The sequence below is a fragment of the Cydia fagiglandana genome, chromosome 9 (assembly GCF_963556715.1).
Source record: "Cydia fagiglandana chromosome 9, ilCydFagi1.1, whole genome shotgun sequence".
NCBI classification, from domain to species: Eukaryota; Metazoa; Arthropoda; class Insecta; order Lepidoptera; family Tortricidae; genus Cydia; species Cydia fagiglandana.
The window spans coordinates 6,036,643-6,061,267 of NC_085940.1; the positions used below are offsets into that span (position 1 = coordinate 6,036,643).

Below are 24,625 nucleotides of genomic sequence, written 5' to 3' on the forward strand. Positions count from 1 at the left end.
GTCTACAGTGAATTTGATCGCCCACGCAGTGCAAATGTCATTTATACGTCATAATTTCATAGAAGTTTAAATAACAAATAAAAACACATAAAAATAAAATAACACTTGCACTGCGTGGGCTATCAAATCCGCTGCAAACTATTCTTGGTCTGACTCTATGTAACGTTCATGCCTTGTCTGAGTAGTAATATTCAATTTTAAAGCCGGGATGCGATGTAGTAAGGTAAACGTACTAGTGCTCGACATGCTAATGCCCAATAGATGATACATTGTGATTTTGTTGTCACCTCTATTGACAATGCCTTAAGTTCCAAGATGACATGTACTGGGACCGCGTCTAGCTCCAGTACGTATACCTTACGGGAATCAAATTTCTTTACAGTTTGCATCAAATAAACAACTCAGTAAAGGAAGAAAATGAAAATCAAAAAAGGACTATATATAGTTTTAAAAGGCCAAGTTATAAAATTATGGAAACAGCAGTTTCAAACATGTTTTCTTCTTTATACATTATTTTTAACAAATGAGTTTTAATCTTTAATATTTTCTTTAAAATAAGGGTCATTACGTTGACGAATAATACCGCTCCAAATTTCATTTCGTGTTGGATCAAAAGGAAATCTGCAATATTTCAAACAAATTCATATTTTTATTGTTAAAGGTAATTAATTACATGTCAAGATTTGTTACATAATATTGGATGAAATTTAACTAAATGTAAAGTATATAATCAGTTCAAATACAAATGTCAATCAGAATAATTATATTAAAAATCATAAAAATGTATCTTAGATTGTATGTATGTATAAACTCTTTATTGTACAAAACACAAATTTATGGCACAGGATAGGCAGTACAAAGGCGAACTTATCCCTCTAAGTTTCCGTTATTCTACGTTATTTTGTGATGTCATTATCGTCTCAGGCGGCAATGCAATATTTTAAACATTCGCGCCGTGCGGTGTGCCGCCCTGTGTAAGCCGGCTCTGTCAAGGTCAAAAAGTTGGCCGAGCTACTAGCTACAGTCCGATAAGTACCTCCCGCGCTTTCGCGCGTAAAATGCGGCGAACAACTGTTTCTATCAGTTTCTTGCTTGCAAAACAGGTAGAGTAAAAAAGAAGGAATCTGTACAGCGATACAAACATGATGCAAAAATATAAGTAGGTAATTAAAAGTAATAAATACAGCGATGTGAATTAATCGGTGTTTAAAAATGCGCGCTTTGTTGCTAGCGCTTACCTATTAAATTTTTTTGAGTTTTACCAACATTTAATTAAACACTTATACCTGACATGAATTAATATATATACCTAAATTAAAGTGCGTATAAGTCCCTATGTCAACGAATAAAACAATAACAAATATTTGATCTGGTTATTTTGAATGTTTTTAATAATTATGTAAAACAAAACGGGATCAAACTCTGTAAAACAGACAATAGGTACTTACTTTAATTTCAGTAATTATATTCGGTAGGTAATGAACTAATCATATTTAAGTAAATTTACCTATACAAATTACGCATTATGCATTTCTACTTCATAATAACTTCCAAAGAGAAATTACGTCCTTACAAGGTTAATGTGTTAGCGCTATGACGTACGAGCGAACATCAGTAGCGCGTGAGAATGAAATAAAATTATCTTTTAAAATTGGGTTTAAGCAATAAATAAACGTAATTGGAAATTACTTACCGATGATATGAGATCCCATCTTTTTTCTTACACTTCCGATCATGATTTTTGCACCCTTTTACAACGCAATGAGGCATTTTTATGTTATGCTGCGTGACAACTTTCTACTGCGCAACTCGCCACACGACTGAGCGCCGTGGTGTGATAAATGCGATTATCACACCCATGTAGCGGCCCCCTTTTCAGTGCTCGTTAACCGCGTCCTTACGAAGTAATATATATGTCAATGTATTACCTACCCGAATCTGTAATCAAAAGTAAAAAATGCGTCAGGCCTGTTTAAGGGTTAAAGAGTGAGTTACTGAGATGTATATAGGAAACCATTCTTATAACATAGCTGTAATAAATAAAAATAAAATAAAACGTTTTCTTTTAACTTACCGCAAAAACCCACTTAATTTACGTGACAATTGCCGGTAGCGTAAGCCTTATTATAAAACAATGTTGGTTTTTGATATTGCCCAGCAAAAAGGCGAAGCTTTGGGTATTTGTTTGGAAAACAAATTTCATCTGCGTAAAGAGGGTTCCTTTGAGGCTAATCTCAGACAGGCTGACCTTATTATACAATTATATTACAGAGTAGGGCAGGACAGAGGCCGTCGCTGTACCATCGCCAACACTGTAAACTGACAGTTCGTAAACCTTATGACAAAAGGCATAAGGTCCACCGATAGACAGTTAAGAGCGTTGGTGTTTATACAACAATAATAACTTACAAACAAAAAGGATAAAAATACGACTATGGACTTTAATTTCGAACATCCTCGGTAAAATGCTCTAATTGAACCTCAGGGGACTAAGTCAAGATGGAAATTGTTGAAAGGAAACGCCAATCAACTTAAACTTTGTTTTCGTTCGGTGTTTGTCGAAGATTGTCTTGGCTAGGCCCCCAAGCCCTAAAGACAGCGAAATAATTTATATACAGTGCAACACATCTAATAAGAATATAAACACGCTACAAAAAGTAACATTCATACATGCATAGGTACTTATGTAAACTAATCATATCCAATTATTTTCCTTTGACGTTCCGGGTAAAAAAAAAAAACCCTTATAAAACTTGTATAGTACGTAGTAAAACTTTGTAGTACAACAATGGAATGTCAGAGTACCTACTTAATTAATATAGAACACTTTTTCCTTAATTAAGATACGAGATAATTTAATTATATTTCTTCTTGTTAATCTGCCCCATTGTCCTAAAAATAAATGTCACATATTTAGTCATAAACAAACGATCTTAATCATAAATTGGCTATCAATAATCCTAATGTCAATCAACCGTTGGAACACATTGGCTAATGTCAATTACGAGACGCGTTATATAACGCTGACGCAACGCTTTGTTGGCCAATTTGTTATTACGCCCACTGTGCTGGGCCGGTTTAGTGCTCTTTGCCTATTTGGGCTTTTTTACCTAGCTTTGACATCGGACGTATAATACGTATTAGTGTAGATGTTTCTTTTTTATTAAATCGACTATACTATTAGTTTATTAAATATAATCTACAAGTTATAAGGAAATACCTTCTGTTTTTTTAATTTACCTTTTTTAATTTTTTAATTTTGGGTGCCCTGAAAACCAGCGCAGTGTCTTACAGACACTGCTTATGCTGAGCGGCATCCTATTTGGTGTATGTTTACTGTATTGTTAACTTTATGTTGTACTTACCTAATGTATGTTTTTTTACGCCAAATAAATATTTTCTATTTCTATTTCTGTTTTTATTGTACAGTCAGCAGTAGAAGTAAGCGGGCAAGGTGTTCAAAATTACTTTGACGCGCTCTTATTCTCTTAACAATAAAGTCGCGTCAAGATCATTTTGAACACCTCGCCTGCTTAGCAACTATTGCTGTTGACTGTATGAACTGAAAGCACCCCCCTTACTAAGCCGTAAATATCCCTTTTACCATACTTTTAATCTAGACTAAATTTCGTTGCCCCATGGGGATACTTGTCCTGATTGACTGTAATTTATTTTATTTTAAAACCAGACGGGAGCTGAATTCCACAACTTAGCAGTTAACGATAGCATTATTAAACAAAAATCAAATATTAAAAGAATTTGTTGCACACTATTCCAATGTGTTTTATCAATATGATGCTTCGCTTTCTTTAGTGTTAAAAAAAAAGCGAAGCGATACGACCATTTGGACAAATAAGGCCAAGTTTAGTGTGTAGTTTGTGAGGTTTTGTTACACACTTTTGTTTGAGCAAATATAGATGCCTCACTTTCTTTGGCAATTAAAAAACCGGTCATGTACGAGTCGGACTCGCGCAAGAAGGGCTCCGTACCATTACGCAAAACGGCAAAAAATCACGTTTGTTGTATGGAAGCCCCACTTAATCTCAATCATCTGAGAGAATTTCAACTGCATAGCTAACATGGTTCATGAGATACAGCCTGATGACGGACAGACGGACGGACAGACAGACGGACAGACAGACAGGACAGACAGGACAGACAGGACAGACAGGACAGACAGGACAGACAGGACAGACAGGACAGACAGGACAGACAGGACAGGCAGGACAGACAGGACAGACAGGACAGACAGGACAGACAGGACAGACAGGACAGAGAGGACAGAGAGGACAGAGAGGACAGAGAGGACAGACAGGACAGACAGGACAGACAGGACAGACAGGACAGACAGGACAGACAGGACAGACAGGACAGACAGGACAGACAGGACAGACAGGACAGACAGGACAGACAGGACAGACAGGACAGACAGGACAGACAGGACAGACAGGACAGACAGGACAGACAGGACAGACAGGACAGACAGGACAGACAGGACAGACAGGACAGACAGGACAGACAGGACAGACAGGACAGACAGGACAGACAGGACAGACAGGACAGACAGGACAGACAGGACAGACAGGACAGACAGGACAGACAGGACAGACAGGACAGACAGGACAGACAGGACAGACAGGACAGACAGGACAGACAGGACAGACAGGACAGACAGGACAGACAGGACAGACAGGACAGACAGGACAGACAGGACAGAGAGGACAGACAGGACAGACAGGACAGACAGGACAGACAGGACAGACAGGACAGACAGGACCGACAGGACAGACAGGACAGACAGGACAGACAGGACAGACAGGACAGACAGGACAGACAGGACAGACAGGACAGACAGGACAGACAGGACAGACAGGACAGACAGGACAGACAGGACAGACAGGACAGACAGGACAGACAGGACAGACAGGACAGACAGGACAGACAGGACAGACAGGACAGACAGGACAGACAGGACAGGCAGGACAGACAGGACAGACAGGACAGACAGGACAGACAGGACAGACAGGACAGACAGGACAGACAGGACAGACAGGACAGACAGGACAGACAGGACAGACAGGACAGACAGACAAACAGGACAGACAGGACAGACAAGACAGACAGGACAGACAGGACAGACAGACAAACAGGACAGACAGACAAACAGGACAGACAGGACAGACAGGACAGACAGGACAGACAGGACAGACAGGACAGACAGGACAGACAGGACAGACAGGACAGACAGGACAGACAGGACAGACAGGACAGACAGGACAGACAGGACAGACAGGACAGACAGGACAGACAGGACAGACAGGACAGACAGGACAGACATGACAGACAGGACAGACAGGACAGACAGGACAGACAGGACAGACAGGACAGACAGGACAGACAGGACAGACAGGACAGACAGGACAGACAGGACAGACAGGACAGACAGGACAGACAGGACAGACAGGACAGACAGGACAGACAGACGGACGAAGTGATACATTTGGACAAATAAAGCCAAGTTTAGTGTGTAGGTGGGGTTAGACGTTGCCTCTGTGTACTAAGCTTCTCTGCGCAAGTACCGCTCGCTCCTTTTCCTTTCATTTGGCCTTGCTCGGACACTGGGCCGGCGCACGCGCCGTATGCTATGTTATGACCGATTTACTACTTATTGTACAGCCTTACCAGTTAACTCAGACCACTGGTAAAAATAAGTAAGTTTTGTGGTAGTTTTTTGGTAAAAGGTACTTAAATAACAACCTACAGTTCGTTTTTTTTAGCATTAGAAAGAACTTGGAAGAAGGTAAGAGATTTTGGCATGTCTTTTAATTGAAAAACGCTTATAAAAATCAGTAACTGTCATTCATGAAAGCAGAAGAATATAAATGATCGTATTAGATTCATAATTGTTACATATTTGCCGTAACTTATTTTTAAAATGTGTTTTTTATTTAAAAGACACATCAAGATTGTTTACTTACCTTATTTCTAATGCAAAAAAACCTTCCTATATATAGATATGATGGTCGTTCTTGTCTACATGACAGCGTATCACGGTGTCCGTCACTTTCAAATGCAGCAGTGTAAAAATGTGACGGTTATTTTATCACATTGATAAAGCCATCCATAATACCTGCTGGTTAAGGTATTAGTTTTCACGTGCTGGGTACAATAGAAAAAGTCACAAGCCTAACCTTCAAATACACCGTGGCCAAATCTCAATATTATGTCGTAATGAGATACCTAAGCGGTAAAGTTATTTGTATCATCTTACTATATGTGTAGACTTACTTATGGACGTAACCTCAACGTTTTTGAATATTATAGCGGCGCGATTCGGGAAATGAAGTGAATTAGACATTCACTAGATATGTGATGTTCCACGGCAAAAGGTACCTTATGGCCGCAATAATATTGGAGCGGCGTTAATTATTTAGCGTAAGCGCCAACCGCCATAGGGTACCTTTTGCCGTGGAACGTCACATATCGTTACTATTTCATATCTAGTGAATATCTAATTCATTTCCCGAATCGCGCCGTAGGTATTTTAATTTCGTGATCATTATTTTTGACATCAGTAGTATGCTTCATAAAACGTCGCTGGTCTTCTATACATATAATGTTTTCTAAAGCAAACTTAATACCGTATTACACGGCTGCCTTTGTGCCTATCCAACATCTGGCCATCCAACACAGAGGGTAAACCATAGGCTAGGAAATCTAGGAATCCTCTAGACCGAGTTTAGAGCAATTATTTCATGCAACCGATGATGCCAAAAATGTGGGGGTGCGCGGGACGAGGTGAGCGAAGTCCCGTGCCGTGATTGGTCCGTTCAAAGACACGGACGTCACACAAACAAACACTTTCGACTCGAACATGATTAAAAAAAATCGTCTCTCGTCGGTATTCGTCTTTGTCTCGTTTGGCGAAAAACACTCTAATGAAATTGTTAAACAATTTATAGCGGACATTATTCACCCTCATCCAATGAGATGCGAATTGGTCAATTTGTATTGTTGGGCAATTTAAACGAGATTGGATTTTCAAAAAAAAAACCGGGCGAGTCTGATTTGCCCACCAAGGGTGCATGATTTATTAATGCTTAATTGCAGCTTTCTAGCGCTAGCAGACAGACGGATATGGCGAAACTATAAGAGTTCCTAGTTGACTACGGAGCCCTAAAAACAGGGCACTAAATTTGTAGAGTGCATTGGAGTGGACCGTTCCAAAATTTGTAACAGCTATTGGAAACCCAGTTAAAATTTGGATATTTATTAATGACAATGCAGTAAATAGGTAACTAAAAGGGTAATCGGATGCAAGTAGGTACACCTCATATTTATCGTGAAAACTAGTGCGGTGCGTGTTGTGACTTATTCGTACACAAAAAGAGATCGAGGTGTGCAAGATTTGTTTTGAAGTGTGTCATTTTATATGTATGTAGTGAGTGAGAAGTGCGACTGTGTGCAACGTGCACACAGTCGCACTTCTCATATAAATGCGAAGGGAGAACCGTTCCGACGTGTCGGAAGCCGGTGTTGCTCGAAGTGAAAAACTCAACTTTCGATTTCACTTTTAAAATGTCCAGTTCAAGTATATTGAATGAATAAAAACATTGCACAATCGCAGTGCAAGCTATAACGACTTCTATTTTAATATTGAGCGCGAAATAAAGTATTTTTCTCAGCATTAACCCGCGCTTATTAAAACCTTTTTTGCCGCTGGTACCATTGTGAGGACTATAGTTTTAAAATTAAAACAGCCCCAAGGAGTGTCCTTATTCAGCTTTGTTAGTAACTTGGAATTTGGATTGTTTGAGCTGTTCTTTAGGATTTTAATTTCTGAGACATTTTTTTGTTGTTTTTACAGCTGGTTTTATCAACCTCTCCTCTTCTCCTCTATACCTAGAAAAAATTGGGCAAATGCCGAGATAACTTCTGACTGCGTTTGTGTGTTACTGATATTGATACGAGTAACACATAGTATTTAGAAATCTTGAGCTTATGAATGTACATTCAGCTGCATATCGTCGGTGCGAATATAAAAATCGCTATGTTTTTTTACGATTTTTTTTTATTTTGGCATATTTGAATTCCTTTTTAAATTTCCCGTCGACCCACATAAATATTTTTGTTATATCTTTATTAGTTTTGAAAATAAAAATTCCGCTATGTGAACACAGAACAACATTTGTCCAAAAAATAACAGAACAGAAACAAAAAAATAGTTATGTGATTTTTTAGCACATAACGATATTAAATGCCTTGTTTTCCGTCGAGGGTGATGGCGATAATGTTGCACAAGGCGATTTATTGTAGAATGGATTACCCGACATAGACCCTAAAATCCGCTATGTATCATCTATTGTAGAATGGATTACCCGACATAGACTCTAAAATCCGCTATGTATCATCTCTCGTACTATGTTACTTTGGCAACAAATCGCTATGTGTACAAACTTCACACACGACACGACACACGATTTTAATGAACCAAATTTAAGTCGCTGTGTAGCAAAATTTGGTTAAAATAATAATATTGTAAAAAATTACATATAAATCTATTTATTTTCTTCATGAGTATTATGTAAAAATCATTGATCTATGAGAAAAAAAATACAGGCGCAACAAATATATTACAAACAGGAAAATAAACAGTTATTTTTGTCTCCTGAAAAGTAGCTTAAAAATACATGGCGATTTTTTTATTCGCACCAACGATATGTAGTTGACCCTCTGTATAGAAGTTTGTTTGCTCGTTGATCTTTACATCTGACTGTACACAGGCTACTTTAATTCTAGACTTTCACCCTCTTTTGAGAAGGGAGTGTAAAAATCAGAGACCAAATCCCACGCGGACGGAGCCATGGACACAGCTAGCTAGATTAAAATAATTAAAAAAAACTTCTAAGCTTAGTGAAGAAAAAAATAAATCCATATTTTACTTCATACTCGAACTGAACAGCTTTCCGTCCCTAATTACAAAAGTTGGAAGTCCAAAACTCAGTGCGCTCCAATTTTTCCAGCAAATATTTAAGGAACTATAAATTGGCGTTTCATTAGTCGAAATAAAAGTAAAATAAAAACACGCGAACTAAAACTTTGTCGAATAAACGGGCCGAATCCTGCGTCGGCTAATTAACAACACATCTTACACAATTTACAGCGAGAGCATTACTGCAAAAACCGCATTTCCTTATCAACGGGCCTAAACGAAAACGAAAAGCGAAGAAACGATGACTTCCACTCATCATATCACTCAAAATAATAGCAATAATAGGTAAATTGATTTACTGAAGTAGACTTAGATAGGTATATATGTATTTGAAGTTCAAATATTTGATAATACAACATCTTGTGTCATCTTCCTTACAATTGAATAACTAAACCCAAATTAATAACTTTTATAGAGCGAGTAAAAAAAGCCAAAATAACATTACTGTTTCCAAACATCTGATTCATATTAGTTTTGGTAATCATCTTTTCCTTTTAAATATTAGGCACAGTAGTACCTATATCTCTATCTGCGTAACTGTTACCGCGTTTTTAATTACAAGTGCGCTAACTTTTCTACTCTGTAACACAAAAAACACAATGGAGTGCAATCGAAGCCCGCATGCCTGAGTTCCTAGTTCGTTTTTATGCCTTAGTTAAGAATGTTTGCCGCTCGTATTGACAAGGGAAAATCAAACTGACAGTTAAATACATTGCACTGAATGAGCCGTTTTATTTGAGTGAATTTTCTTTTTTCGGTTATGTTTACATTTTACGGAAGTTTTCTTTTTAATAGAAAGAACCCATACAACCATTTCCAGTCGCCGTTACGACGCGGTGTAGACACATCTTGTGTCGACACCGTCTGTTTCGGTCACAATTCCAGTCGCAGAGTCGTCGCCGTGTCGACACAGTTACCAGAAATGGGGAAGGGTCGACACATGACACAAAGTGACATAAAGTGTGGTCGCCGTGTGCACACATTGTTACTAGTTTGCGACTACTTTATGCCAAAATCATTCGTTCATTCGTTCATTTTGTTCCTGTCAAATGCAAACTGTCAGATGGAAAAATAGTTAAATAAAAATAAGTGACATTAATACGCCATCTCTAAAACGGATTACAAGACGTAATTATATATTGTTTGCATTTATATTACAATAGGACTTAAATTATTATGGGGAATTAAACTGCTCGAGTGGTTTGATAAACTAAGTGTAATATAATCAACGCGCCACCACATTGTTTTAGTTTAGCCGGAAATGAAATTGTTTACTTCTCAGTGCTTGTGTTCATAAATATATTATTTGATGCATTTTTAGTACTTCGATGCGTATACTATACTTAAATAACAGAAATAACGCTTTACATACTACGAAACTTGTTAATTATGATGTATAAATATGGTTTAAGGCTGAGAAATATTGCAGTCACAAAGTAGTCGCAAATGTTTCGACTTTGTGTCGACTCTGTGTAGACACATGACACGCGCTGTCAAAAGTAATAACAAAGTTACTGGATTTGCAAAATGGCTCCTTGTGTTCATTTGTTTTCAGATATTCTCAAAGTGTAAAAATGACGTGGCCAGAGATGGGACTTAATAGATTAACTGTTTATTCGACTAATTAATGGAATAAAAAAAGTTAATCCTCAAATTTTAATCACGATTAGTTTAGTCGACCTAACATAGATTGAAATTGAATTAATCTGAACATTAATCGAATAAATTATCGATTAAATCTCGGTTGGAAGTTGACAGGGGGCCATTTTTGTACGTAAAAATAATAGAAATGTCTTGCATGCAGATGGTAGCCAAACACTTTGTCATAAAAGTCGAGATGGGTGTCGATTTATAGGTTTTAGGGAGTGCCGATTTCGAAAATGATGACCATTTTGGAATCCAAACTGGCGGCCATGCACTGTGTCATAAAAGTCGTCATGGATGTCGTTTTATACGTTTTAGGGGGCCCCAATTTTGAAAATGATGACCATTTTGGAATCCAATATGGCGGCCATGCACTATGCCATAAAAGTCGTCAGGGGTGTCGTTTTATAGGTTTTAGGAGGCGCACATTTCTAAAATGATGACCATTTTGGATTCCAAGATGGCGGCCATGCACTATGTCATAAAAGTCGTCATGGATGTCGTTTTATAGGTTTTAGGGGGCCCCGATTTAGAAAATGATGACCATTTTGAAATCCAAAATGGCGGCCATGCACTATGTCATAAAAGTCGTCATGGGTGTCGTTTTATAGGTTTTGGGGGGCGCAGATTTAGAAAATGATGACCATTTTGGATTCCAAAATGGTGGCCATGCACTATGTCATAAAAGTCGTCATGGGTGTCGTTTTATAGGTTTTAAGGGGCGCAGATTTCGAAAACGATGACCATTTTCGATTCCAAGATGGCGGCCATGCACTATGTCATAAAAGTCGTCATGGATGTCGTTTTATAGGTTTTAGGGGGCCCCACTTTCGAAAATGATGACCATTTTGGAATCCAGAATGGCGGCCATGCACTATGTCATAAAAGTCGTCATGGGTGTCGTTTTATAGGTTTTGGGGGCGCAGATTTCGAAAATGATAACCATTTTCGATTCCAAAATGGCGGCCATGCACTATGTCATAAAAGTCGTGATGGATGTCGTTTTATGGGTTTTAGGGGGCCCCGATTTAGAAAATGATGACCATTTTGAAATCCAAAATGGCGGCCATGCACTATGTCATAAAAGTCGTCATGGGTGTCGTTTTATAGGTTTTGGGGGGCGCAGATTTCGAAAACGATAACCATTTTCGATTCCAAAATGGCGGCCATGCACTATGTCATAAAAGTCGTCATGGATGTCGTTTTATAGGTTTTGGGGGGCGCAGATTTAGAAAATGATGACCATTTTGGATTCCAAAATGGTGGCCATGCACTATGTCATAAAAGTCGTCATGGGTGTCGTTTTATAGGTTTTAGGGGGCGCAGATTTCGAAAACGATGACCATTTTGGATTCCAAGATGGCGGCCATGCACTATGTTATAAAAGTCGTCATAGATGTTGATTTATAGGTGTTAGGAAGAGCAGATTTCGAAAATGATGGAATCCGAAATGGCGGCCATGCAGTATGTCATTAAAGTCGTCATGGCTGTCGTTTTATAGGTTTTAGGGAGCGCAGATTTCGAAAATAATAACTATTTTGGAATCCAAGATGGCGGCCATGTACTATGTTAAAAGTCAACATGGATGTCGTATTGTTGGTCATGGTCATCATTTTCGAAATCTGCTCTTCCTAACACCTATAAATCAACATCTATGACGGCTTATATGACAAAGTGCACGGCAGACATCTTGGAATCCAAAATGGTCATCATTTCCGAATTCTGCACTCCCTAAAACCTATAAAACGATATCCATGACGACTTTTATGACAAAGTGCACGGCACACATCTTGGATTCCAAACTGGTCATCATTTTCGAAATCGGCACTTCCTAAAACCTATAAAACGATATTCATGACGACTTTTATGACAAAATACGTAGCCGCCATCTTGGATTATAAAATGATCATCGTTTTCAAATTCTGCACTCCCTAAAACCTATAAATCGACATCCGTTAGTCCGAAGTTATCTTTATTTTCAGATCTAACAAATTGCTACAGAATACAAAGGACAAAAAAAGAAGCGAGGAGGTAATGAAACAAGTAAAAATACAGATGATTCCTCGACGCAATGGGATGCTTCTTAAATTGTGTCCAGATTTTTTTGTCATAAAAGTTTTTATATTTCACGTATTACTCTCACAAGTTCCGTGACATTTCGACCTTGTATTTTTTTAAGTAAATGTTTTTGTTTATCTGTGAGGATCTCACTAGAATAATATAATCAAGGTATGTTTATATTTGATGATTGAAATAGTAACGCAAAAAAAAATATATATTTGTGTCTTATATTCCTGCCGAAGACTTTTATTTTTCCTTTTCCTTCTACACAAGTTTGGTCAAGTAATAAGAATTTAGGGCTCTCAATTTTATTTTGATTTCTACAACAGTAAAGCTACGAGGCCATGTTTGGTATCGTTTTCGTATAAATTCGCAGTACCAAATTTAGTTATGGTATCACATTGACACCATTCCAAAGTAAAAACATATAAACTTACTTTCTTTTAAACTCCTCTTCACGCTTAAACTGCTGAACAGTTTTAATTTAAATTTAGTACACATATATTTTGAGTCCCGAGACAGGACATAATAATTTAAACTTTCGCGTTTTGAATACATATTAACTCACATTATAGACGGGTCTAATAATCTCTGGGGGGGTTAATCTCTGTTTTGACATTTTGCTGGGACATCAGTCAGCCGCGACCACGACCAGTGAAACCTGTGTCGAAACGTCGGTAAATCAAGGTAATTGAATATAATTCGCGTTAGACCCGTCTATAATGTGAGTTAATAGGACATAATAAGTTATCTCAAAAATCATCCTTCAAAAGTGTGAAATGAGGTGTAGGGGGGAATTCAGAATTGACTTCTTGAAGTTAATACTGTTTAAGTTTAGGTTTGAAGTCATGTTTTTTTTATCATTTTTAACTAAATCAAAGATGTAGACCATCCCAAATTTAATATAAATCGGTTCAGCGGTTATTGATTTCCCGTACAAATTTCCACGCCACTTTTCACACCTTCAAAAGATGATTTTGGTTATAAGATCTATCCTATGTCCTGTTCCGGGACGTAAACTATTTCTATACCAAATTTCAACGAAATCGGTTCAGCGGTTAAGCGTCAAGAGGAGTTTAAAAAAACCGACCAAGTGCGAGTCGGACTCGCGTATTAAGGGTTCCGTACATTAAGTCCGACTCGCGCTTGACTGCACATTTCTAATAGGTTTTCCTGTCATCTATAGGTAAAGAACTATTTTGTGTATTCAGACAGACAGACATACAGACGCACGAGTGATCCTATAAGAATTCCGTTTTTTGCTTTTGAGGTACGGAACCCTAAAAAGATTTTTTTTAATTTTGTGGAATGGTGTCAATGTGATACCTTAAATGGATTCAGCAACCCAGATTTATACGAAAACGATACCATACACGGCCTAGCACCTTCACTGATGTAGATATATCAAGATAAAATTGAGAGCCCTAAATAAACTTTCAAGAGCGGATATCTCAAAAACTATTCAACATATCGAAAAAATTGACTGAATAAACTTATAACAAATTAAATTAACTTTCATTTTGTATAAGTGGCCATGTCGCTAAGATGCATAGTTTCCGAGATATAATCGAAAAACCGGAAAATCGGACCTTCAAAGCCCCCTCTCTTCCCCCCGCTCAAGGGCTACGGCCGGGGACTTTTGATATGTTCACCTCCTAACTTGTCCAAACCAAGTTACAGAGTCAAAAATTGTGTTCCGAGCATTTCCCTCTACAACTTTTTTGAGCATTCGTTGGCTGACCTAAGTAGCTTATTGCATTTCTTTAAAAACTTTTCTGTAAAAGGTTGACGGGTGTTGGGTGTTTATATGGTTTTGGTCGATTATTATCATTTGCATCGCCCATGATGACTTACTAGAATTACTTACGAGCACACGAGACACTAATAGTAGTTTGACAAACCTTGGTTTTCAAAGGGTATTTTATATTGACATTTGCTGTCACAAATTTGCTGTCAGATTTAGTCGCAAACCGCACGCAAAGTGCACACAAATGTGTCGACACCTTGTTACGGAAAAGTGTACACACGGCGACGACACTTTGTTTCGAAACAATTCTAGACACATTGTGTGGACTCTGTTACGACACATCTGACATTTAGTTACCACTTTGATGATTCTGCGACTGGAATGGTTATATGGGAAGTGAAAGTCGTGTGTGAGATGATTAACACCAATCACCAATACGGTTCAAGTTCGTATCAAAACCAGTTCAAACCCGTAGCAAGTTGTTGTATCTGAATTGGTCTCTAGGATTTAGAACAGCTTATAAAGTAAGACCATGATAAAACTGCAACGATTTTGATAGCACACGCAGTGCAAGTGCTATTTTAAACGTCAAACTTCTATGAAATTATGACGTATAAATAACACTTCAAAATCTGTCAAAATCATTGCAGACTTACCTTGGTCTAATTCTTAAAACATCCCCTTTCAAAAATCTCACTTAACACTCACTCAGGAACCGATCACTCACCTACTTACCACCACTAACCCCTAGAGCCTTCAATCGTCGATCAAAATCAACCCCAGGAGCCATAAAATTTAATAAACCTCGTAAACAAATCCAGCCATTGATCACCCTCTATCTGATTCTAGTAGGGTTACCAGAATTTTAGAAAAACGGAAAATCCCGAAAAAATTTCTGATTTCCTTGACTCGTGTCATTTGCAGTATAAAAGTACTTAAACCTATTGATTTGCTGTCGGAAACTTTTCAAAATTTCAAAACATCCACTTAGTAAAATTAAGAAAATTTCTTATATTTTTGTATATTAATCAAATATTTCTATTTTCAAAATGAAAGTTTTCTTTCCCAGTGAAATGTTCCTGAAATTTTCGACAACTTTTCAAACTTTTTGGAAACATTCCGCAACTTGCAACTGTACCTAAACTGCAAAGAGTACAGACATAAGAGCTCTTATCTACCATAATATTAAAAATACTTACCTTCATTCAGTGTCAACCTTACAGTGTCAGACTGTTACACATTTTGCCTTTCTCCTTACCTCGTATCCCGGTCTTGAAAAGTTTCCCATTATTGTGAATTTGTGTTGCATTACTTACATAATTTGTGGGACACATGCTTGAGAAAAGACATGTCCTAAAAAAATCTTACGTTTGGTCTCCTTACATTTGAGCTCGCTCAATCCGGAAAAATCTGGAAAATTCCAGATCACGAACGGGGCATTATAAAAACGGTTGGCGGAAAATTGGGACAAGAAAATGCGATAAAATTATGCATTGGTTGGTTCATTCGTGATTTTTCTATAGAATGCCGTTTGGGTTTATGTTCTTTGGGTTTATGAGCATTTGAACATGATCATGTTTTTACATTGCCAAAACCTATAGGTACGAGTACAAACATAGATTTGCTTGCTTGTCGACGTTGTCGTCTTGTAGAAAATTACAATAACTTTGTGACAGGGCTCGGAACTGATTTTTTTTTAATCTCAAAATAGAATAACATCATTAATTATTTTATGCTCTTTCCGTAGAACTGACTCACGTATTTATATTTAGGTAATGACTTCGTATTGTTAGATTGTCTCTTGTCTCATTAAAAATAAAATAATTATTAACCCCATTGTCATAAGTATTCATACACGTTGTGAAGAATGCCGAGATTTTTGACTTTTTTAGCAAGAAATTAAATAGGTACGAATGTATGTTAGTTAGTACTAAACATTGTTTTTGTTTATTTGTTACAGTGGCCACCAAGATTACTTCGGTGGACGCTCACCATTCTGCTGATAGTCGCCGTTATTGCACCCACCTCAGACTCCACAAGTAAGTACCTACCATAATTACATACCTATCGCTGTCTGGCGGTTTGTCTGTCCGTCAGTGGGCTTTCATGAACCGTGTTAGTTTGATATCTTGTTCTTGAAACGGTTGGTCATATTATACATTAATAATGTCATTATAAAATTAACGTAATAAGCATTAAAGTGTAAATTAAACAAAATATTGTACCTCAGAATAAAGTGATATAAAATTATAAATCGGTCAAGTTACCAGGGTGGCCATAAAATACGTTAACAAAGATTTTCACATTACATATTGTTGATAATTTTTAAACGTTAAATTGTTTATATGACAACGGTTTCACTCACTTGAATTTCGCGAGCACTCGAACCTGAGGAAGGACCCCCGCAGGGCCCGAAACATGTCGCCAATAGCGACTAAAAATTCAAGTGAGTGAAACCGTTGTCGTATAAACTATTTAAATTATGTCTCACGAAAGTTTAATATCGAATTTTTAAACGTTTTTGTAGGAGAATGGGTATTTTGAAGATATTAGCTACGTTTTTTTTCGTTAGGTACATGATTGTAGTTCAAATCTTTAATGATTTTGCAGAAAAACGTGCAAGTAAAAAAAGTAATCCTTATTTTTTTTGTCAATGTTTATTTGGAACACCTGGTTTAAATTTATGGCTAAAAAAGTATCTGTTATGGTGTAAACCCACCCACAACTCCGGTACTTGCAACTGTCGTGTTTACACCCCTTTATCAAGCGATACCAATACAATGATGTTGATGAGGGTACAGTCGAGAACATCGGACAAAACATTAATCTCCATTTAAAAGCGGGTCCGACTGTCCCCTGGACGTGTGACATATATACGGCGGGTAATCTGGCAATTTGCTGCTTCACATTCGATTTACGCTGTTCAATTGTTTTGATCAAAGATTTTTTTAACTTTTGGTTTTTGTTAATTAGGTACTTGAGATTTTTGGCCTGATGTTTTACTGGTAGGTATTGTCTTTCTGGCTCTATGGTCAGATTTATAGCCGATTCTTGTGAATTTTCGTGAGCTGGTGCGCAAATTTATGAGGATTTTTTATTGTTCATTCAGTTTTAAGAAAATTTTCGAATTTGCAGACCGGTAAAAATATTATGTAAATTATTTCTGTGTTATCTGTAAGATATTGCGTTTAACTGCAAGGCTCAGTCTGTATATCATTCCTGAATCATGACATAAATTGGGCAGTTGAAAAACAAGCACCAAAAAACGACTGCACTTGAGCAGTGCGGCAAAACTGCCAAAAGGTTATCTGGGTGAAATCGCAAAGCAAAAAGCAGCACAGAAAGACTCATAAAATACAGAACGTAAAATTGCCGCGGGCCGCGGCTCGACGACTCTGTGACGTATTGACGCGCGCGCGGATTTATTGCCGATGACGCGCGATTAACGACGCGAGCGCACGTCACTGTGATGCACTTTTATTGCGTATAAAATTATAATGACTTTTGTGAAATATTTTGACTACATGTCTTATCCTGACTTCTGACGACCGGCGTCCTAAACGTAGTACCCAAAGGTAGTCTGTTGGCTTTTTAATAGGTCATAAGACCGCCTGTTTGTTACCTAGTCTTAAGCTTGTATTTCGCTTTCTGTGCATTTTTACTTTATGGTGCACAATGAAGAATATTTACTTGCTTACCGCAATATCCTCCTTTTTAATTTGACTTTTTTCAACTTGGCTGAATTAAACTTAACCTAGCAAAGTTTGATACTCAGTCGTCAGGTAAAATTCTGGTCGCAAATTTTCGTAGGTAGGGCTAGCTAGCAGCATAACAGCAAATAATAAAATTTCCTTAGTGTGTCACCACTTTTGTCTTCAACGAATCGAATAAAATCCGGAGAGAAAATAATCTTTATTCTTATCTTGGGGAAAAATCTCATTCTTTCCGGTTTTGTTCAGCCGACGATGTGACCGGACGAGCATCGATTCAATATTAAATTTGAAGTAAGAAAGCTCATACATTTAAGCGTTGATGAATGCGGTAATTTTAGCTTTCTAAATAAATTTAGCCATTTTATTTTTTTGAAGTCAATGGAATGTATGTACAATTTTCGTTCAAAAACCGTTAAGCATAGTAAAACTTTTCAAGAAGTATAAACGGACGGATATAAGTAACGCAAAATAACCGTATACCAAGTAAAAGACAAAAACCCCGAAGTTGTCCCCTTGGTCTTACACTAAGCCCGTTTCGATGAAACTGTAAGAATAAAGAATCCCTTAAGCGTTTTGCGGAACACATAACTGCCTATTCTCAACGGAGACATATCAAATACAAGGTCTCCAACGAATCTTATAACATAACTGAAAGTTAAAACAATTTTTCCCATTCGCATTTTCAAAAACATCTACAAACTATTAGACAGTGAATTTGTGTTTTATACCAATGAAATTTGGGTTGATTTTCGTTTAGGAGATAGAACCTATCATTTACTGAGCGCCCCTCATGAGCACTTGAATTCTAAATGTGCAGGGAATTTTATTACTCGGAACAGATTGGAAAATAGTGCCTGGGAATTGCTAGTTCGCGTAAATGTTGTGCGTGATTTTGAATATTTAATAAACATTTGGTACTGTCGTAAGTTGGGTTGTTAGTACTCAACATAGCTCATCAAGTCAGACAACGCATACTGGAGTCAGTTATGAAACGCTGCCATACATGACCCAAAAATTTTTTATTAAGCTATGAGCTTCATCACATCTGATATTTGAGTAATTCTAAGCATTTCTAGCCTGAAGTGGGGGGAGGGTGGGGTACAAAGACGGCCGCCATCCGTCATCTTTAAAAAAAATCTACTCTGATCCTGGTGGGTACTAGGGCAAGTTTGGTATCATTTTCGTATAAACCAAAGACGTAGAATTCATTGCTGATATTTGTTTTTTCAATTTCATAGTAATTTTACAAGAAAAACGTAAAAAGGTGAAAAATTTGGTTGGAGATTTTTGCTACGCGGAGCCGAAACTACAAAAGATAGAAAGTTGAAATTTGCACACTAGATTACATTTATAAAGTGTACAAGAGATAAGAAGCGATTTTGAGAAATTCAACCCCTAAGGGGTTTAAAAAGGGGATGAAAGTTTGTATGGGGTTCAAGTTTTATTTTAAGCTAGGAATTTGAAACTTCGTAAAACGATATATTATTAAAATACAAGAAAACTAATTTCAGCGTTTTTGAAAATTCATCCCCTAAGGTGGTGAAAAAGGAGTTGAAAGTTTGTATGGATATCAAAAAAATTTTCGAACGCGGGACTTGAATCTTTGTATTTGGGGATATTATTAAAAGACAGGAAAAGTAATTTCAGCGTTTTGTAAAATTCATCCCCTAACAGGGTTAAAAAGGGGTTGAAAGTTTGAATCCATTACAAATCCGAGTAGACACACATTTCTTATTGCCTCCCAGGCTTGAAATGCTTAGAATTACTCAAGGAACATATGTGATGAAGCTCATAGCTTAATAAAAATTTTTTGGGTCAACTTTATAACTGCTTCCGCTAGCAGTGGAGCCACGCTGTTATGTCGTCGCCCAAATCTAATGTTCAATTTGTCTTTGGTTTTTATTAGTAATATTTTCCTTGTATTCTTATTTTGTAGTTTCACAGCGCCTCGGTGTTATTGTACGACTTACACTTTTTGGAAATCCAGAATGACAATGTACATTGTACAGTCAGCAGCAGATATACCTGAGCGGGCAAGGTGTCCAAGAAAACATATACACTTCAATCGTCACAAAAATAAGGACATCTAAGATGTCATTTTCACGTAGGCTTTCAGTTCGTCACAAATACCTTAACTTCTGAGTTTTTCTTTAACACATACACCCTTATTTAATCACAATGACAATAACGGTTAAAAAGTCAGTGGTAACTAAGCAATCAAATTCAAGCTGCTGTCATTAATACCTACACGCACTGCCAATCACGTACGTCAGCAGCCAGGGTGCCACCAGTTGCTAAGCAGTTGTTATTTCAATGGTATCTAGGCATCAACATTTTATCTGTTTAACTTTAAAATAAATACTGTAGCACTACGAATTGACACCTCCTTTCTTAAAGAAGTATTTTATCGTTAAGTGTCAAACTTATACAATAAATAAGTAGGTTCTACTAGAATGATCGGTTTTTTTTATTTTAACTGTCATATGCAGCTGTTCTTCCGAACCGTTGATCATATTATATACCTATGTTAATATATTTATTTAGCCCACTTATTGTAGTAAAATATACTACCTATACAGGGTGGCCCATTTAGATCGGCCAGTATGGGAAAATCTGATACTATACGATATACACCGATCTCTTCTTAGGAATCATGTCATCGATTTTAGTAACACGAAAAACTAAATTCATACATTAAAAAAAATGTGTACTCAGCTCGGGAATCGAACCCCGAACGTTTTGAAAAATAAAACTAAGACTATTTCTATTAAGATATCGATTGTGTAGGTCTTAAGCAATAAATGTTACTATGAAACATGATGTCTGAAATTAATAAAATGCATTGTTTTCATACCCTTTAATTTAATTTAGTCAGTTTTCGAAGAGACCAGCATTTTTAGGGTTCCGTACCCAAAGGGTAAAACGGGACCCTATTACTAAGACTCTGCTGTCCGTCCGTCTGTCCATCGACATCCGTCCGTCCGTCCGTCTGTCACCAGGCTGTATCTCAGGAACCGTGATAGCTAGACAGTTCAAATTTTCACAAATGATGTATTTCTGTTGACGCTATTATAAGTAACAAGAAATACTAAAAACAGAATAAAATAAAGATTTAAGTGGGGCTCCCATACAACAAACGTGATTTTTGAGTAGTAAATATCAAATGGCATTCCGCACAGGAGTAATCTAAGTAACGCCCACTGCGGGTTCAAACCTACAACGTCCTGATAGAAAGTCGTACATACGCTACATGTGCCATTATCTTCAAAAATTATATAAACTAATGCGAAATTAACATAAAACCAGAAGACACAAATTAATAATAGAAATGAAATCCAAAAAAAAAAAAAACAAAAAGCTGTAATCTCTAGGTGCGTACGACTGAGATTTGAACCCGCGGTCTCTGCTTTGAAAAGCAAACGCCTGTTACTGAGACCACGACGTGCCTTGACAATTGGCTCTAAATTCGGCTTCAGTTAGCTATTGCTGTGTCATTCGTCTTGACGATTCTGTTCAAAGAAATAGTTTGCAGTAAGTTGACCGAGAGGCTCCTGTCAAATGGTTTAAGGGCAAAACGTGAGATAGATGTATGTGATGACAAGACTGTACTGCTTTCGATGATTGTCAAAACGCTTTACCTGAAATTAGCATGGCTATCTTTTATTCAATATTCGACCATACTTGTATGCTTTAAAGTCTATTTTTCCATATTGTTCAGATATATTTGACACGTTGACCGCTTAGATACCATTGGTTTTTTGACAGCTAAGGTATCAATGACTTGTTGTAAGTGTAGAAATTAATGAATAGCGACTGTTAACATATTTGTGATACGTTGAGCGCTCACAAGTAAATACTACCATGACAGTCAACAACTTTTTGACAGTTTAAACGTTTACCTCTCTTTGAGCACCTGGAGTGTATAGCGACTTCTGCTGCTGACTGTATGTAGGCTATTAAAATATATGTATAATCTTGTCATACTATTTCAATTGTATTTTTAATCTAATGAACATAATGATTATTGTAATTTTAATTCTAGACATACATTTTTTATTATTCTCAATAATGTGATAATAATGTGTATTTTATTTTCTGATGTTGACATGTAATATTTTAAGAATATTATGAATAAATGAGTATGAGTATGAGTATGAGTATCTCATTGCAGCTTAAAATTCCGATGAGAAATTGTAGAAATTATTAAGGGCGCCACTTCCTACGTAACTGTCACGTTTTTCACGTAAAATGCTTCGATGGTAACAATTTAGTATGTTTTTTTTTAAATTCCATTTTATTTAATTTCTTCTATTTTATGTCGCACTATAGTTTAGCGTATTTCCAATAGTCTTTGTCTGAAGGCACGTAGTAATGAAATGTAAGTAAATGTAATCACATCGGACATGCCGAGTATCGATTCCATGTGTACTTGTGTATGTATGTACATGTCCTTGCTCACTTGCTGGCACTTAAAGTCGATGTCGAAGCTTTTGCAGGTCTTATTTTATTTTTTATTTTAGGTATATCAGGTTACTTTGTAACATATCTAGTTATTTTGTGCAGACAAAGTTTTAAGTAGTAAGGTTTAGGCAGGCGTGGCTCACTCCGCGATTTCGTTGTTTTGCAACAGGTAGTTACAAGTACATCCGTTCCACACCAATTTTGGTGGCGCGGCTTATAGCTAGCCATAAGCCGCGCGTGGTGTTGTCGCCACCTAGCGGCCATATCAGTCCTGATCGTAACAGACGCGTTTTGTTAGAGAGTGAGTCTTCAGTACCTAGTACCTACTATTATTTATTCTGTGGTTTAGGCAACGTTTAGATTTGGCTAGTCAATCCTTGGACAGTCCAACCCTGAAGCACAACAAAATGGAGGTTTCATTGGAACTACTAGCGGTATCATGGTCGAATTTTTATCACCTGTCATGCCATGCGTCACTTTCGCACTTACATATTTGTTAGAACGTGACAGGCATGGTGACAAATGATAAAGAGGCGACCATATTAGCCCTACTGGTTTCACTAGTTTTCTTACATAATGTACTTAGGTTCGAATTTCCTTATGTCTACCAGCAGCCGAATTTTGGTTGGCTTTATCTATGATGTGACAATTGAGAAATGTTCGATTGAAACTATTAATTTATGGTAACATTCCATTTCTGACCGCAGCTGCGCTACTGGTACTGAACGCGTCGGTGTTATTGTCAATTTCCATAGTAAAATGAACAGTAGTGCAGCTGTCGTTGGAAATGGACTGTCACCTTTACGACCCATTTCGTACCATGTCATAGTGGCAATCAATATGAAAGTCGCTAGAGATCTCATACTATTGTCACTGTGACAAGGTACAAAATGTGTCATAAATTAAAACTTTCGACTGTACAGCGATATGCAAAAGTATGCAATGCCAATGGTTGAAATAATGAAATGGTTACTGAGGTGAAATAAAAATCGCCTGAGAATACTGAGAAGCACCACTAAATCATTGTTTTAGTCGCGCAGTATAAAAGTATAAAATAGTTAATGAATTAAAAATAGATCCATCGATTTGGTCATCGTAATCGTAAACTTTTCTCGGCACGTCTCGTATTTTCGAACCCTCGTAGTTTCGGCTTGGACAATGCTAGAAAGTTAGAAAGCTGAAAATATTAGAATACCATGTAGTTAGTGAACTTATCAAAAACACTAAGTTTTATTAGGCTTAGTTCTTTATTAGTATATTATGAAAATTTTTCATTAAAACAATTGTGAATTGATTTGCTTAACTCTCCCTACGGACTTCCTTTTACCCTCCAATTATTTTCTCATTTTCGAATAATTAAATATTTACACATTCGGTTAGTAACTTTTACACCACCGTTGAAAATGTAAATAGATCGTTATTTGAGCACCGGCCATTATGAACGGATTTATTCCTTTGTCCAAATTGAAATTGGCGCGATTGGACGTAAAAGATGCAAATTGGACGAACGGTAGAGATTTAGTAATCCTGTTACTGAAAGCCAGGTTTTCAGGTAAAACCCTTTAAATCTGATATTGTTTTCATTCTAGGGTATTATCTAAACGGCTGAATGATTGAGTTATTTTAGTTATATAAACCAAATGGCTGAAGTGACCCATTACATACCTATATTTAAAGAATTACCTACCCAAATAGGAAAGAGGATTTTAAAAGTTTTTACTCATAATTATCATCTACCTACCCCGTGGCCTCTGAAAAGGCTTTCCTTTCCACTTAATTTTGAATATTTATTTTTACAAATCACACTTGACATTATTTTACAAAGTTTTAATTTGTAGACAGTTACAGGATAATGATATCCGCTTGTAACACCTACTATCTTTTATAGTAACGATGGTTGACTCATTTATGCAAGTTTTAAAAATTGTCACGGATTTCCTTATTAAGACGTATTGCCAATAAATGTAACGTAACTAGTTTATTCATAAACTATAATTCTGTACGAGT

General features: G+C 37.0%; 1 protein-coding gene across 1 annotated transcript in view; it reads left to right on the forward strand.

Annotated features, from left to right (window-relative positions):
* Positions 1-24,625, forward strand: part of LOC134667213 (probable chitinase 10) — a 165,238-nt gene that overhangs the window by 78,097 nt on the left and 62,516 nt on the right. Inside the window, exon 2 of the mRNA XM_063524541.1 lies at positions 16,405-16,483. Coding sequence (XP_063380611.1) covers positions 16,405-16,483 — 79 coding nt within the window. The remainder of the gene's footprint in view (positions 1-16,404; positions 16,484-24,625) is intronic.